This window comes from Pelodiscus sinensis, chromosome 1, assembly GCF_049634645.1.
Source record: "Pelodiscus sinensis isolate JC-2024 chromosome 1, ASM4963464v1, whole genome shotgun sequence".
Classification (NCBI taxonomy): Eukaryota; Metazoa; Chordata; order Testudines; family Trionychidae; genus Pelodiscus; species Pelodiscus sinensis.
This window is the reverse complement of record NC_134711.1, coordinates 183,963,171-183,981,630: the sequence shown is the minus strand read 5'-3', so window position 1 is coordinate 183,981,630 and position 18,460 is coordinate 183,963,171. Positions and strand designations below refer to the sequence as shown.

Sequence of the window (18,460 nt, the reverse complement as noted above, 5' to 3'; positions counted from 1 at the left end):
TTTAGGAGTAAACCGAGGATAAGGATGAAGACTGGGGAAGTCTATGAGCACTGCCACTGTTTGTGTGACTTGAACTTGCAACTGCTATCTATTTCCACATTTATAAAATGAGGACAAACTCAGTTCTTCAGAGGGGCTGCTACACTTTGTATTTATAAAGATAAGAAAGCCTTGAACTAAGTATGCTCTTTGTGCCAAACCTGAATAAAAAAATTGTATTTCCCTACGTATTACTATTATACAAATCTCTAAAAGTATTTGAGTCAAGCTTTAACATAAATTTGATATGACAATTCATTGTAAAAAAAAAAATTAGGTTTATTTCTGCATACTTTCACTTACGCTACTACAGTTTAGTGTGTCAAACAAGAATAGACTCTTATTTGCAATGTTAATTTTATTGAATACACCAGAGGAAGCAGATGTAACTTCTACAAAAGGAATACTTTTTTAAAAACTCCTTTCTTGGACCTAGTTCATAAATAGAATAACTTAACCAAGTGAAGCAAAGGAAACAGCAGCTTCAAAAATACTTAAGCATGTTTGAGAGAGACACTACTGTTCCTTCATGGTATGAAATATAACCTGTTGAAAAAATGACAGCTTGGAATGGATAGTGAAGAACATATCTAAATTAGCCATACAAATGTATTTCCTAAGAAAAGAAAATTAACTTTTTCCCTGTTGATATGGATCTGAGACAAACATATCACAAGTATACCGTACAATACTTCCTTTTTTAAAGGAAACTAAGCAATACCATTATTTGGCAACAACAAGCGCACCAACAAGTAAGGGAATTTCCCCTTTTATGCATTAACATTGAAAAACACAATGGGTTACCTTTTTCAACAACCTACCACCACTACTCGGGTAGTCTACAGAATCTATTAATTTTAGAAAAGAGCATGTAAACCTCTGAACTGTACATCCAGTTGGGGAAGACCTTTTAACACTACAGATGTACTGTTGTTTATTTTCTACTGTATTTCCATTTGTTACAGGCCAAAATAATAGAATACTATCATGGCATGTAGTTATTTAAGGATGACAATGAATCCATATGGAGAAGGTCAGCACAGGCTTATGCCCCACTGTAACTAGATATAAGTGGTGCGTAAGCCTTGTGGTGGGCTTCAGCACATAAGTAAATTTAATTGGTAGTACTCTGTGCACCATAAAATGAGAATGCTGCGGAGCTGTTGTGAAAACACCACCACCTACACTTGAGTCTGAAAACAAATCTGTATTTATGGTGGAAAACTAGCCATAGCACCCAGTGAGTCCTGCCTGGATGACCGCAGCTGAACTGACCATGTGCAATCATAAGAACATCCATACTGGGTTAGACCAAAGGTCCATCTAGCCCAGTATTCTGTCTGCCGACAGTGGCCAATACCAGATGCCCCAGAGGAAGGAATCACAACAGGTAATCCTCACGTGATCCCTCCCCGGTCACCCACTTCCAGAAAAACAGAGTCTGGGGCTACCATTCCTACCCATCCAGGCTAATAGCCATTGATGGACCTAACCTCCATGAATCAATCTAGCTCTCTTTTTTTAACCCTGTTAAAGTTCTAGTCTCTTATCCCATGACAACTTACTTTATTTAAGAGCCTTTGGTGAGGGACCTTGTCAAAGGCTTTCTGGAAATCTAAGTATACTATATTCACTGGATCCTCCTTGTCCACATATTTGTTGACCCCCTCAAAGAAATCTAGTAGATTAGTAAGGCATGATTTCCCATTACAGAAACCATGTTGACTTTCCCCCAACAAATTATATTCACCCATGTGTCTGACAATTTTATTCTTCACTGTAGTTTCAACTAATTTGCCCGGTACTGACGTTAGACTTACTGGTCTATAATTGCCAGGATCACATCTAGAACCCTTTTTAAATATTGGTGTCATGGTAGCTATCTCCCAATCATTAGGTACGGAAGCCGATTTAAATGATAGGTTACAAACCACACTTTAGTTCCGCAATTTCCCGTTTGAGTTTTTTCAGAACTTTTGGATGAATGCCATCTGGTCCTGGTGACTAGTTACTGTTAAGTTTATCAATTTGTTCCAAAATCTCTAATGACACCTCAATCTGGGACAACTCCTTAGATTTGTCACCTAAAAAGAATGGCTCAGATTTGGGAATCTTCCCCAACATCCTCAGCCATGAAGACTGAAGCAAAGAATTAATTTAGCTTCTCCGCTATGACTTTATCATCTTTGAGAGCTCCTTTAGAATCTCAATTGTCCAAGGGCCTCATTAGTTGTTTAGCAGGCTTCCTGCTTCTGATGTACTTAAAAAACGTTTTACTATTCCTTTTTGAGTTTTTGGCTAGCTGTTCTTCAAACTCCTTTTTGGCTTTTCTTATTGTATTTTTACACTTACTTTGACTAAATGTATGGTCCTTTCTATTTTCCTCACTAGGATTTGACTCCCACTTTTTTGGTTCTCTTGCTATGTTTTTTAATTTGGGGTATACATTTAAGTTGGGCCTCTACTATGGTGTCTTTGAAAAGTTTCCATGCAGTTTGCAGAGATTTTACTTTTGTCACTACCTTTTAATTTCTGTTTAACTAACTTCCTCATTTTTGTGTGTAGTTCCCCTTCCTGAAATTAAATGCCACAGTGTTAGGCTGCTAAGGTTTTTTTTCCCACCACCGGGATGTTAAATTTTGTTATATTATGGTCACTATTTCCAAGCTGTCTAGTTATATTTACCTCTTGAACCAGATCCTGTGCTCCACTTACTTATGACTAAATCAAGAATGGCTTCTCCCCTTGTGGGTTCCGGAACCAGCTGATCCAAGAAGCAGTCATTTAAGGTATCAAGAAATTTTTTCTCTGCATCCCATCCTGAGGTGGCACATCAATATGGGGATAGTTGAAATCCCCCACTATTATCGAGTTTTTTAATTTGATAGCCTCTTAATCTCCCTTAGCACTTCATAGTCAGAATCACTGTCCTGATCAGGTGGTCGATAATATATCCCTACTGCTATATTCTTATTATTGGAGCATGGAATTACTATCTATAGAGATTCTATGGAACATTTTGGCTCATTTAAGATTTTTATTTCATTTGATTCTAAATTTTTTTTCACGTATAGTGCCACCTCCCCATCAGCACGATTTGTTCTGTCCTTCCAATAGATTTAGTACCCTGATATGACTGTGTTCCATTGATTGTCCTCATTCCACCAAGTTTCTGTGATGCCTATTATATCAATATCCTCCTTTAAAACTAGGCACTCTAGTTCACCCATTTTACTAGTCAGACTACTAGCCTTTGTGTATAAACACTTTAATAATTTGTCACTATTTATCTGTCTGCCATTTCCTGATGTGTTACTCTTTTTCATTTGATTGTTTCTCATTTAATCCGACCCATACTTCCATCCTCTCCTCCTGACTGGAACATAGGGCATCTCTATTAATAGAACCTCCCCTAATAGAAGTCTCTCTCCGATCCACACCTGTTGGCTATCCCCCAGCCCTTGGATTAAAAACTGCTCTACAACCTTTTTAATGTTAAGTGCCAACATTCTGGTTCCATTTTGATTTAGGTGGAGCCCATTCTTCCTGTATAGGCTCCTTCTATCCCAAAAGTTTCTCCAGTTCCTAATAAATCCCTCCCCTCTACACCATCGTCTCATCCACGCATTGAGACTCTGAAGCTCTGCCTGCCTACCCGGTACTGCATGTGGAACTAGAAGCATTTCAGAGAACGCTACCACAGGGGTTCTGGATTTCAATCTCTTTCCTAGAAGCCTAAATTTGGCCTCCAGAACCTGTCTCCTGCCCTTTCCTATGTCATTGGTACCTATATGTACCACGACCACCAGCGACTCCCCAGCACTACACATAAGTCTATCTAGATGTCTCGAGAGATCTGCAACCTTGGCACCAGGCAGGCAAGTCACCATACGGTTCTCCCAGTCATCGCAAACCCAGCTATCTATGTTTCTAATGATTGAATCCTCCATTACTAACACCTGCCTTTTCCTAACGACTGGAGTTCCCTCCCCTGGAGAGAGGATACCCCAACATCCTGTGGAAGGAGGGTCCATGGGATCATTTCCTTCTGCCCTAGTTGAAGGAGACCTGCGATGCTACAAAAAGGAAAGAGACTAAAAGAGGAGTCAGAACACCCTAGGAAACTGTACTGTGCACTAGCACAGTCTGTCTGGCCAGTTGGTGCGAATCATGCTAGTGCACTGTAGTTTTACACCCAGCTTGCTGTGTACCAACTCACCTGCTAGAAAAGTCCAAAGTAGCAGCAAAAAACAGACTGGGCATAAGGATTGATTAAGCATCTTTCACCAGCAGTAAAATGACTGAAGTGAAAGCAAATGAACAGCAGATTAAAAAACCCAGCTGCATTGGCTATTTTTGGGGAAGTTTGCAATAAGCCTGTGATCAAAATGCAACCCACCCCCACAAAGAAAAGGTGGTGGTAATGCTAAGGATGTGTGTCACCAATTTCCTAGACAATTTAAGAAGCGAAAGGATCAGACTTTAGTGGAGCTAGGGATGCAACTCAAATCCTTTAATTTTCTGGTACACTGACAACAAATCTCTGGAGAAAAGAACCCTTTAGTGTCCAATCTGTTTTCTTAGGCTTTGACTATATTTCTTCACTTTCATTCTCATCTGTGCCTATTACAACATTCAGTATGTGCTGTCTGTTAGTATCATCAGACTACTGCTCAAGTAATAATGTCCTTTTACTTGCTTGATGTTTTGAGACCCTAGAATTTAATGCAAAATACACATTTTATAGCTTAAATAAAGTGCAAAGAATTAAGCTGCAGTCTCGACAAAACTTCATTACTAAGTCAAGCAACTATGCTAGTTTAACATATTTCTGACACCTTTTTATGCATTTAAATTAGGTCACATGAATATACAGAACAGTAATTTCTCAAGACCAATTAACACTTTACACAGTATTTGACAACATAGCCATGTTTGTATACTGTATACACATATAGTCACAACATATACAAGTTTATGAAGTTATATATACATTGAAATAGCTGTGTGCATGAACACTTGTGGAAAAAAAGCACATGTCATGTGGAATACTTATAGAGAGAAAATCTCTCGAAGCTAAGATAATTTTGTCCTGATTACCAACTTTTCTGTGTTTCAAAGGTTTTGGGTAGATTAACAGATTAAAATTCCACAGTGGTACACGCTGCAGTATGAGAATGACTAGTGATTCTGGAAAAGTCCATATTTGTTACCTCCCATTTTCAAAATGTATTTAACTTTACAAAAGTTGTATTTACCACAATGATTATTTTCCCCTGATGCTATTCACCAGTAACAAAAAGTCTTTTTCAGGATAAAAATGAGTAAAAAAACGAACATTAAAAAACAGTCCATCATAAAAACTTACGTGGAGAAAATACATAAGCAAATCTAGCAACAGCTTTCTAGAGTTTCAGTCATTTGACATATTATCAGTACAACAATTTGTCTAATCCAACATGCCTGAATTAGGTCACAAACTCTACTCCATATTTTGGAGCAAACAGTCTGTCATTACACCCTCATTATAGTTGGAAAATATAGAGTACTTTTGAGTCCTGAATCAACTTGTATAACTGTGATAGAAATGTAGCCGTGTTAGTCTGGGGTAGCTGAAGCAAAATGCAAGCCAATGTAGCACTTTAAAGACTAACAAGGTGGTTTATTAGATGATGAGCTTTCGTGGGCCAGACCCACTTCCTCAGATCAAATAGTGGAAGGACTATTTCCTTCCACTATTTGATCTGAGGAAGTGGGTCTGGCCCACGAAAGCTCATCATCTAATAAACCATCTTGTTAGTCTTTAAAGTGCTACATTGTCCTGCATTTTGTATAACTGCGTTTCATTATTTTTAAATGTGTTGCTGAAGATCAAGATTTAAATTGTGTGTCACACTGTAAACAAAATTCTTTAGTGTTCAGTGTTTACAAACCAAATGAATATCCGTTTTTAAAAAGGGAGAAACCTGACCTCAAAACTGCAGCCATATGAAATGCTTTGATTCCAAATCAGCAGAAGCCTGACTTTCTGTTCCATGAATGGCCTATATTTTGTAACCTTCCCTCTCTCTGGGGGTACGTCTACACTACAGCGCTAATTCGAACTAACTTAGTTCGAATTAGTTAATTCGAACTAAGCTAATTCGAACTAACGCGTCGAACTAAAAACTAGTTCGAATTAGCGTTTTGCTAATTCGAACTAGCATGTCCACATTAAGTGGACCCTGAACCGGGCTTAAGGATGGCCGGAAGCAGTGCCGGCAGGGCATCAGAGGAGGACTTAGAGCATGGAGATGCTGTCTCAGGCTAGCCCAGGGCTGCGCTTAAAGGGACCCAACCCCCACCCTGGGCCAGACAGTTCTCAGGGGTGCCCCGCTTGCAAAGCAGTCCTGGCTTGGAGTGCCCGGAGTGCTCACACTGGGCACATCACAGCACTCGGCCATCAGCCCGGCTGCACTTGCCGCAGGCTGCCATCTGGGGAGAGGGGGCAATTGGGGGAGCTGCAGGAGAGCTTCCACCCCCAGAAGCCCGCAGAGCCAGCCCAGTCCTCCCCATCGGGGGCTCGTGCCCCATTACTCCCTCACCTCCTTCCACTTACCCTTCCCTAGCCCCTTTTCTTGATGTACAAAATAAAGGACAATTGTGTTCAAAAATGGAATCTGTCTTTATTGAACAAAACGGGGGGAGACTGGGAAAAGGAGGTGGGAGAGGGGAAGAGAGAGGCTGGGAGAGGGGAGGGCAACTACAATGATCAGGGGTTGGGAACAGGTCCCATATGAAGAGAGGCTAAAGAGACTGGGACTTTTCAGCTTAGAAAAGAGGAGACGGAGGGGGGACAGGATAGAGGTCTCTAAAAGCAGGAGTTGGGTGGAGAGGGTGCATCAAGAAAAGTTCTTCATTAGTTCCCATAAAGAAAGACTAGAGGACACCAAAGGAAAGGAATGGGTAGCAGGCTTCAAACTAGTAACAGAAAGTTCTTCTTCACAAAGCAAAGAGTCAACCTGTGGAACTCCTTGCTGCAGGAGGCTGTGAAGGCTACAACTAGAACAGAGTTTAAAGGGAAGTGAGATCAAGTCATGGAGGCTGGGTCCATGGAGTGGTATTAGCCAGGGGGTAGGAGTGGTGTCCCTGCCCAAGGTTTGTAAAAGGTTGGAGAGGTATGGCACGAGACAAATGGCTTGGTCACTGTCTTCGGTCCATCCCCTCCAGGGTCCCTAGGGTTGGCCGCTGTCGGCAGACAGGCTACTGGGCTAGATGGACCTTTGGTCTGACCCAGGACGGCCATTGTAAGCTCAGGGCTCAGGGTCGGGGGTCTCAGTGGACCACCTTGATTTTCATGCACACCTGCTCCTGGGTGGCCAGGCTGGCAGCTCTCCTGCCCTAGCTGGCCACTTTCCTGTGCCTAGTGCGGAGATCGTGGACGAAGTCCACGATGTCCACACTAGCCCTGGCGGGTGCCCGCCTCTTGCGGTCCCTGGCAAGCTCCCGGGAGCCGCCAGCCTGGTCCCGGGAAGAGGGGGAGGACTGGGGGGCATCGGGTGGCTGGCTCGAGCCGTGCCAGGTGCAGGGTCTGCTGGCTGGGTGCTGGCAGGCTTGCACCTGGCACGGGCACCGTAGCCAGCCCGTGCCCCTTTAAGGGGTCCGGGGTCGGGAGGGGGTCAGACGAGTTTCCCTGGTGTTGGCCAGAGTGGCCACCAGGGAAACCTGGGGAGGGCTAGCCTCCCACTAGTTCGAATTAAGGGGCTACACACCCCTTAATTCGAACTAGCTAGTTCGAACTAGGCTTAATCCTCGTAAAATGAGGATTACCTAGTTCGAACTAAGCGCTCCGCTAGTTCTAATTAAGTTCGAACTAACGGAGCGCTAGTGTAGCGCCTATGAAAGTTAGTTCGAACTAACTTTGTAGTGTAGACATACCCTTGGGGTCAGATAACTTGAATGGACTGTATAATTTAGGCCCCAAATCAGCAAAGTACTCTAGCACATGATTAAGTCTGTCTCTGTTCAGCAAAGTTCACTTTAGCTTGTGCTTAGTGCTTGGATGACTAAAGATGGGATTACTTCTCTAGTTAAATTAAGCATCTGCTTAAATGCTTTGTTGAATCAGAGCCAGAGAGCTGTCATTGTAAATGGCAGGGCTGTTAGATACACTTCTAATAAGAAGCCTAGAAAGTAGACCCTAAGGTAGTGATACATAAATACATCAATGGTAGTTTGTATAGTACCTCCTTGTAGATCAAATCAAGTGGAGACTGTTTTCCAAAGGTTTGTGTTTAAGGGACAAGACACCTGGGGATAGCCAAGCGCTCGAACAGGGGAAGAAAGCACACTGCACTGAGGTGGAGAAATATAGGCAAGGATGTGCGCGATGTCAGAAGCTAAACATTCCCACATCTTGAATTGGCTATTTTGGAGCCTGCTGCAGAGACAGCCTAAAACACAGGTAGTCAATAAGACGACCAAATCTGGGCCACCAGACGCTTTTGAATGGGCCCTGAAATCTCTGAACTGCCATATTGTTATTTTGGTGTCAAAAACATTTCTTTGGGCCTTGATTATACCTCAACCAAGCAATATGGATCTTGACAAAAAATAATGAATTATCCCTGGCCTAGAAGTGAGCCATCTGCTGTCTAGCACCTTGCTGTATGCTAAGGCTACATCTACACTGCTAAGACCTGCAGCAGCAAGTCTCAGAGCCATGGTCATCTGACTCAGGCTCATGCTATGGGGCTAAAAAATAATAGTGACGTCATTTAGGTCTGGGCTGAAACCTAGGCTCTGAAGTGCAGCAACAGGGAGGGTCTCAGAACCTAGACTCCAGCCTGCACCCGAATGCTTACCCTGCTATTTTAGCCCTGTAGCACAAGCTCTGTGAGCTTGAGTCAGTAGACCCAGGCTCTGAGTTTCACTGCCACAGGTTTTGTTTTTCACAGCATAGCTGTACCCTCAGCATCTTGCTGGAACCCAGGAAGGGAGCTAAACCTCCGCTGGCCTTAATGACACCCTATATCCAACAAAATACAAGCAGGAAAGGAGAGGTTTAGGCAAACTCACTACTATGCTCTGAATGTGAGATGACTGTGTTTGTCCCCAGAGTTACATTACAGGCCTAATCCAATTTTCACTGCAGTCAGCGAGAGCTTTTCTACTGACTTCAATGGGAAATGAATCAGACCTGATGACGAGGATGAATTTTCAGAGAGGAATAATTATCCTCCTTGCTGTTACCAGTATAAACAGGAGAATGGTTTTAGTGACATTGCAGTCAGACAGGCAATACAACTACAGGTTGGGGGAGTCAGTCTTGTGAGAAACAGCTATTTGGCACATTAATGCTGGTGGAAAGATCCAGTTCTTTCTGTAGATATGGTCTGGGCTCAAAAATATATTTATGAGCGTCTTGGGTGCTCAATAGTAGTTGTCAGACTTAAGCCAGGAAAGCCAAGAGCCTGAGAGCAGTATTTTTATGTCCAAGGAATCAGTGAAAGAATGCCTTACATTCCAGGGAACTAGGGTTTCCAGATGGTTTAACCAAAAATACTGAACACCCTCCTACCCTCCCCCCCCCAAAAAAAACCACCGGGGAAAAAATTGTGTTGAAATAAAAAAGGGGGAGGGAAACCGAAGTTGTTGACAAAAAAAAAATAAAGAAATAAAAAAAACCCAGCATTGCCTCTTTATGAACAGGGGCTGGCTTCTGCCTCTCTTAACAGGTGTAGTGGTAGAATGAGGGCAACAGTAACAGCAGCTCTTGACTTTCTGACAGGCAGCTGTTTGCGATGCTACGGCGGCCATCTTCTCTGCCTTCTCTCCCCACTCCAGACCAGACAGCTCCTCTGCAGAACTAGGTAAGGAGGGGGCAGGTGGGGACGGGGTAGGCCTGGTTTCTGAGGGTTGCCAGGTGTCCAGTATTGACCCAGACAGTCTGGTATTTTCACCCCCTGGCTGGGAAAATATCAGAAAATACTGGACATTTTAGGTGTCCGGTATTTTCTGAAATTTTTTAGCGGACAGGAGGTGAAAATACCGGACTGTCTGGGTCAATACCGGACACCTGGCAACCCTGCTGGGGACTCCTTTTAACATAAGAGACATGCAAGTCCAGGCTGCAGAGTTCCTAGAAAGGTGGCTTTGAAACCCTGATCCTTCAAGAAACCCACTGAATTCAGTGAGGCTTAAGGGATACAGGAGTCTGCCCACTGGGAACAACTTACAGGAGCAAGCTTTACCAGTGGTTTATTATTATTTATTATTCCGGGCATACATGCCACTGTCGATAATGGTGAAGATCTGTTATGGTGTCCTGGGTCTGAGTTTTTAGACTCAAGTGACAGAAGAGTCCACTTTGGAGGATTTGCTCTTGTATTGTGAGCTCTTTGACATTACACTGGTTAGGACATTCTGCCTTTGCTCACGTCACCATTTTAATCTTTTTCAAGGCTGTTGTCTGGTTACTTCCTTTTACTGACAATTACCAGGCTTCAGACTGAAGAAGTGCCAGGAGACATCAACTCTCCTTGTTAAATTGAATGCACTTAGTATAAGTGAACAGCAGACAGTAGTGAAGGAGACTCCCCTTTATGACTAGACTAAAAGATTTACCTGGAGTTGTTAACTCAAATAAGCTTTGTTTTTCTTCATTTAAATCATTGTCCTGGGGTGGGGCTGGGGATTAAGGTTCAGTTAGCAGGCTGCCCTGGGGAGAAAGGACAACCCCAGCCCTCTCTCACTGCAGCAGCTTGCGGCCAGGTGAAAAGCACTTGTCTATAGCCATTGTAGCTCCAGCAGGCACAGCTGGAGGAGGGGTGCATGTCCCCCAGCTGGGGAACAGACACACTACTAGACAAACTCTCTGAAATATTTACTAAATAGCTGTCCCCTTTCTCCATTTGTGCCCCTTACTTGCCCTATGAGGTTATAGCTGCCCCAGTCTCCATCTCTGCCCCCTTGCTGTCCCCTTGTGGTCATTCTGCAATATAAACTGTCCCTCCCATCAGGCTCCTCCTTCTCCATTTTATGAGAAACAATAGAATTCCACACACGTCCCATTATCCTGGCATAACCAAACCCTGATGTTGCCTTAAATTATTATAATAGGAAGCTGCAAACCAATTTTGGTGGTCCTAACTCTTACTGTGTACAAGTTCTTGAACAAACAGTTTCACAGACGGACAGACAGATGCACATTTCTAAAATTGCAGATATTTGGACCAGAGACTAATTGGATTGTTAATTAATGGAACTAAATTAAAGGAATTAGAAGGCCAGTATTGAAGAATAGGATAGCTTTGACCACCCAGCCCTTATGGTGGTGAGTCCCCATCTCCCCTGTGCCTACCTATGGGAGTGGGGAAGTAGAGAATCCATGAGGACCCAAAGGCCCACCTGGACAGGGCATAGTATAACCTTTTGTTTTTGGCCCCTCTGGGGATTCCTCACTTAGATCAGATCAGAATGGTAACCTCTCTGCCTCTACCAAAGCAGGAGCATATAGATAGATCGAGGGTATTGCTTATTCTGAAGGTGTGGGAGCCTCCCTATACCCAGGGATTGTTGCACCCACTTTAATAAGGACATTTTATGTACCTGCCCATTTAACATCACGACGAATCTGCCTAGGTTTGATGTGGTTGTCTCAGAGAAACAAAAACATCAAGCTGGTCCAAATGAACGGTACCTACTGGTGTTTGACTACCCAGACAGATCACTCCATCCTGCCCCTCTACATATCCGTCTGTGTGTATAACAGCCCCTCGCAGAATGATCCTGATCGTTGATGGAATGCGGCTCTATCGCACTTTGGCAGTGATGGGTAACCCAACATGAGATCCTGAGTGGTACAGCGGAAGTAAGTACCCAGAGGAGGGTTTACTGGCCCTGCAGGCAAAGATCGAGGGGTTGGTGGCCAATGCCCAAAGATATATCGGGGCTGGCTGTCTGAGGTACACACAGATAAGGAAACACCGTGGACCATGCCAACCACCTACCTCTGCAGCACTCAACCAGGCAGTAGAGGTCAAGTCTATAATCATGGGCAGCGCAAGTAAGGCAACAAAATATCTTGGGGATGGAGTTGAATAGTGTTTGCCAAATTATGTGGGAAGTTTCGATTATAACATTTATAATAGTGCTGGTGCTGTACTGGTACTTCCAGAGTAAATTAAAACCCCTTAAATTGTTGTATTTAACTTAGTGGGTTAAGGAGAGCCCCAAAGTCAAGAGAAAGGAACTATAAGAGTAAACTGAGGCAGTCCATGGTATCTTGCTGAGAACTGACAAATTCAAATCATTAGGTCAGCCTGAGAAGTAAAACAGTGGCAACCACATTCCAAAGGGCCTCACTTTGATAAGGCCGGTACCAAACAACTGCGCGGGATTGTTTTTACGGTTTGTTTTATTCCTAGGAAATAACCTTGGTTCCAAAGGAGCTAGCTGGCTTTTAGCTCAGAGAATAGAGACTCTTATGTCCATCAGCGAAAGACCTTTACCAAGTTTTTCTAACCACCAATACCGCTGTGATGTGCCAAGAACTGACTGTTGGCCAATGCTTCTCACTGCAAAAAGATCCCTCCATCTCAAAATGATCCTACCCCGATTGCTGATCAGCCTCTCTCTTCTGGTCCTGCTTTCCTACCTGCTGGACACCAGAAGAACCAAAATATTACAGGGTGATGTGCTGGTAACCTCTCCCCTGCATGATGCTGAACCACGACTGTTTCAAGGAAAAAAAAGAGGAAAAGTCCGCTCCTCTGACACTGCCAAAGCCCAAAGATTTCTGACTACAAAAGGACATTAAGAACTGACCTTGGTGAAAGAAGCGAAGTATTGTATATTGTCAAGGAGAACTTTGTGGAAGTGGTTTGGGTTTCTCCCTTTGATCTGGACTCTTGTGCTTATGGACAGGTACCATCAGCATGTACCTGCCCTCCCTAATTTGCTTACTAATTATGATATGTTGTGTTATGTTACTAAAATTATAGAACAGCCCCATCATAGAATTATATTGGGGATATTAATGATTATATTGCTTTTGCTTATTAAAGGTTTCATATTTGATTGTTGTTGTAAAAGATATAGTAATAGAAATAGCTTTTATGTTTGTACTAATTATGTAACGTTTAATGAAAATAAAGGTTTAGAAAGGTAGTTGTGCTGTAAGCACAAAAGGGGGGATTGTGGAGGCAGGAAAAGGGAATTTGTGTGCAGCCATCTTGGTCTTGTTAACAAGAGAGCAAGAATCAGGCTAAGTCTGTGGCCTGACAACGTGAGATCTGTAATTAGATGCTGCCTTTGCCTCTCGCCTCCATACGGAGATAAGGATAGAATGCTGACTCTGGCAGGGACCTTGAGATAAGGAGCATCTGGGTGGAACTAAATCACTGTTAACCATTGGTGTTTGTAATGGGAAGGAGACTAATTGTTGTTATATTTATAGACAGTATATAAACTGCTTCATAATTGCTTGGATTCGAGGATCTGCCTCGGGAGGGGGGGGCTCCCCCCTGTCCGAACCAGTTTTTCCCTTGCTGCAGCTCGTAATAAAACTGCCTCTGGCTACTTGTTGCTTAAACACAACGCAGAGTGAAGGCTTGTTTTCTTCCACAAACATAAAGCCAAACTATAGACATACAGTTTTGCCTCTTGTGGGCCCTCTCAATATGTTTTATTGCTATCCACAAAGCAAGAGTATTTTTTCAGGGAAGGCAGTGAATATGTTGAAATGTCACAGTATTATTTTTAGAAAAGATTTCTAGAAAAGCATTACACCACCTACCAAGAAGCTACCACCACATATTATTTCTAAGCAAATGTATTTCACCAATAAAATAGAATCAGCTAACAGTGAACTATGCCTCTATGCCAAGGAGCAGGACAAGGCCTATACATTACATCAGTTCCACCATAGCTCTATTGGGCTACAGAGGATCTTCAATGGTGCAGACTGTCTGCTCAGTGGTATATTTTACCCTCTGTGAATTGGGGTATAGTGAATGAGAATGAAAGTCCCAACTTCTTTCAAGTCTCTGCCAAGTACAGGCTGGAATTTCACTCATCCTGAAGTTTTTCCAAAACCAAAACCACATAGTTCAAAAACACCCTCCTCTCCTGCAATATTCACAGGACTCCATCCTGGAATCTGACCCTTCTTTTGTTCATCAACTTGGTCAACCATTAATCCAAACCAGCAATGCTGTATTTGAATTAAAGTGAATGTAAATGCCAATTAATGTAGCGAATTGGTTGGGATTGTCTCTTTAAAGGAAAAAAGCGGAGTCTATAAAGCCTCTGAATATTGCAGGAGAGGAGTGAACATTTCAGAGCATGGGTCTTTGGGGAAGTTTGGGACTGGCGGTGTGCTGTGATCACCTGCTAACCTTAAGCAAGTCTGGCAAAGATAAAAGCGTGGCTATGATAGCTGTGGGTGGGCTGTTGGATCCAAAGTGGATGAATCACGGCTGTCCATCTTACAGAGACAAAGTGTATGCTGGCTGTGTGCATGTGTCCCAGGCTGCAAATGAAAAATAGCAGAAACATTTTGGGGTACTCAAGGTTATAATACAAGCAGTAATACAATCTCTCACTAGTCTGAATTACACCCCAGAGCATGACAGGGAGAGAAAAAGAAAAGTGGTGTCTCAGTGCCCAGTGATGGGCACTTTGTAGCCTTGATGCACAGGAATTATCCCCTTTGGGATTAGGTCGGTGGTGTCCAACCAGTTCTGAAGCAGTAGCCACTATAGTGTCTACAGTGGCTACTGCCATAGCAAACTAGCCACATTATTCTGAAATAATGAATAGTTGTTCAAGCCAACTAGACACACTGAACCAGCCAAACAGCCACATGTGGCTAATGGCTAGCGTGTTGGACACCATGGTATTAGGTTCTTGTAGCCAATGTAATTAATTTCCTGTGACAGGAGGAGGGAAGCTTTGGGGAACCTCCATGCTCACCTCATTATTATCTTTGTAGATTTCCAATTTGAATTAATAGGGATTAGACACATACATCTCTGTGCCTCAAGATTAGGCTATCATTTGAGACAAGTGATGTTAGCCAGACAAGCCCTCAGATCTGTTACAGTTACAAAATAAAGTGTGATTAGTCATGTTAAGATTAATGCTGGCATTTTCCTAAAAGCTTGTAGGTGTCCAATTCCAACTGAATTTCAACAGAATTTGGGCACCTCCCACAGGGTAATATAAAAATAATAGCTTAGATTTTTCTTTGTGCCCAAGATGGTTCAATTTTTCACTAGAATTCATGCCTGGTGACAAGAGACCTTAAAAAATGACCATGCAAGTGTAACTATTTTGTAAACCATTAATTGGAACACTGAACTTATTTACAGCTGGTGAGTAAAATTAGGACAGCAGTAAAAAGGTTAGAACAATGACATTTAATGTTACTCCATTAATAGATTTTTATCACTTTTTTCCTACCACAACAATGTGTATTTTCATATACATTATATTTAATAAAATGTACTGATATGGAAATAGGAAACCATGGGTTTAGTTCTATTTACAGATTTTAATTGAAACATTTTTCTTAACAACATTGAAAAATAGAAACTTAAAGTTCTTTTAATTGTGTTTTCAGAGCCAGTTAGTGGTAAACAAACACATGCCTTGAAGTTAAACTTCCTCTAAAACTTGGTCAGTTGAAAGTTTCTAACTAAAGTGTGTATCTCTGTTTTGTTCAAAAAATACATAAGAATGTCTGTCATTTCTGATACAAAATTCTACACTATCATCAATAAATAAATAATAAAGAGATTTTAAAAAGTATGAAATGTAAACTTCGTTGTCCTTCCAACATACAGGATTTTGTTTTTCCATTTCTTGAAACATTACAGTGGTCTTAAAGGAAATTATAATACACAGACACTTCCCAGCACAGCTTACACTTATTACCATACTGTATCTAGCTATTCATTATGAAGATATCCTAATTTCCTAATGGAAATCATGATGACTTGTAGTGCTCTCCAGAGAACACCATCTATACAAGAAAGGTGGAAACTAGTACCAAAATGAACTAGTACCAAAATGACATGCAAAGAACATCAAAACCTAACAACAAGCTCCACAAGAACGTTAACATGCTAACGAAGGGGCTGACACCTCATTCTGAAATAAAGTCATTACAAAAATACCAGTTTATGCATGATATTTAGGTAATGAACAAAAATGGAACAATGATGGACTATACTCTCTTAGGGGCTCTATTGTCCTTGAGGTACCAACTCACAAAAACACTTGAGCATATGCTTAAAGTAAATGGGACTTAAGCACATATGTAAAAGTTAGGTTCTTTGTTGAATTGGGAAGGTTTGCTGAATCAGGGCTTATCTATGTGAGGGGAGTTACCCGTTAATCTCTGCCCCACCCCCAAGATGACAAGACCCCTGTTACTATGGGGTTACTTACTCTGCACAATTACACACAAAGATTTATTTTTTTCTGGTCACATCTAATATAGCCAACATACTCATAATGAACCTGGTTTGTAATTAACGCCTTTTGTGAGCTACAGTGTGCTACTGTCCTGATTTCAAAATCAAGATGTCAAATATATTTAGGCACAGTACAACTTCATAACCTGTCACCACTGATTGCTTTCCCAGCTAGACTCTACAGGGTATAAATTCACTTCCTGAGCTAGAGCGGTGATTTTTGTCACAGCTAGTGACTTGATCATCCATCAGCTTTCACACAATTAAGCAGCAATAGTAAAGAAGTATTTAAGTGGTACAGTACAACATTCAGCAGGGTCCTCTATCTCCTTCACTTCTTGTTCAAACTTTTACAGTTACCCCTCCCCCTGGAAATGGTGGTATTCTCTTAAGGTGAAATTCACCTCTGTGGAGAGTGTTAGCACAAGGCCTGTGTACTATTTAAGTTTCAATTAAACCTTATTTTTAGAGTGCAATAAAAGTACCTTCTGTGTTTAAATCTATCTATCTATCAATCTATTTAAAAACAGCAACATTTCAAATACCACCATAACAATCCTAAAGAAAATCAGAGATTTTCTTACCTGGTAAATGTTCATTCATGTCATGTTTATACACCACTTTGTGGAGCTATAGGCACAAGATTCCTATGGGGAAATTTACCAAATCCTTCAAACATACAATCAGCGCCTTCTGCATTTAAATTAAACATTACAGTATCTAGAGTAAGTGCATCAATCTACATGGTTTGCTCACCTTTCAACTTGAAGCACAAGTTACAACTATGTTACTTCGGAAACCCTGAAAGGTATAATGACGTTCCACACAGAGACAGAGATCTGTTCCCAAATCTAGGATTCAATTTTCAGCAAGGATTATCAATGCACAGAGATTTTTCTGATTGCTTTGATAACCCTCTTGCACATGAAGGACAAGCAGTAGTTTCATATAACATGAATAAAGATTTCTAGACAGCTTCTGCAGACACCTATTGCAGTGAACTCAGATTAAAGTGAAACATTGGTGTATTTCCCTCTAAGGCTCATCAAACAATTGCAGATCTAGTCGGACTACTATCTCTCCTGTCGGGACTTCATGCAGGAGAAGACACTTTGTAACTGGTCCCTTTGAGCCCTGATCCTTTTTAATGTCTGCCACACGGATTTCAGTTCGGCCCAAAAAGTCTGAAACACAAAAATCAGCATATTCAGAGTGAAATACATTTTCACTTTCCACTTTATTTTCAGACAAAATGTTACTTCAATGAAGGCACTAGCTGCCATCTGCATTGGCAAAACAATAGTTTTATAATTAATATGCCTAAAGCTTTAAAATCTCCTGAATCTAAAACCAGGTTTTCTAATTTGCTTTTAGACTCCATCCACTTTTTTAATGAATATTTTGTAATCAAAATCATCAGGTAAAAGTACAAGAAACAAATTCAGTTAAAAAGTGACAAATTCAAACCTGACAGGTGAATATTTTTTCACACAGTACATAATTAGACTGTGAAACGCATTGTCACAGGAACCTTTTGAGGCCAAGAATTTAGCAAGTTACTGGGCTCTATCAAAGACAGGATACAGGACTAGCTGGACCACAGGTCTCATCCAATGTGACAATGCCCGTGTTCTTATATTACAATCTAAAAATCACATGTACCAAACAAACTACCAAAAATGCCAAATCATTGGACTGGGATCAGTAATTACAAGTATATTATCCTTGAATCACAAAAAAACTGAAGACATCACTTGTGAAAGAGGAGAAGAACACAACGGCCAGGTGAAATATTATTTTAGGGTGAAATCCACCTCAATTCAGTGCAAAGGGGCTAGCACCAGGAAAAAGAACCACTGAAGAGTATGTCTACATGACAGCCCCTACAGCAACACAGCCACAGCAGTACAGCTGTACCACTGTAATGCTGTAGTTTAGATGTTTTCTACAAAGTTGGAAGG

At 41.7% G+C, this 18,460-nt stretch overlaps 1 protein-coding gene and 1 long non-coding RNA gene across 6 annotated transcripts in view; one reads left to right on the top strand and one right to left on the bottom strand.

Moving 5' to 3' along the window:
* Positions 1-9,345: 9,345 nt before the first annotated feature.
* LOC142820976 (uncharacterized) lies at positions 9,346-15,286 on the top strand. The gene is made up of 3 exons (XR_012898017.1): positions 9,346-9,890; positions 11,742-11,890; positions 12,447-15,286. It is a non-coding gene; the product is annotated as an uncharacterized LOC142820976 (long non-coding RNA).
* A 135-nt stretch (positions 15,287-15,421) lies between these two features.
* The window catches only part of ITSN1 (intersectin 1), a 194,762-nt gene continuing 191,723 nt past the window's right edge, over positions 15,422-18,460 (bottom strand). For all 5 annotated transcript variants that reach the window (XM_075911169.1, XM_075911141.1, XM_075911179.1 and 2 more), the window contains one exon: positions 15,422-17,683. In XM_075911169.1, the coding sequence (XP_075767284.1) occupies positions 17,535-17,683 (149 nt within the window). In that variant the 3' untranslated portion in view covers positions 15,422-17,534. The remainder of the gene's footprint in view (positions 17,684-18,460) is intronic.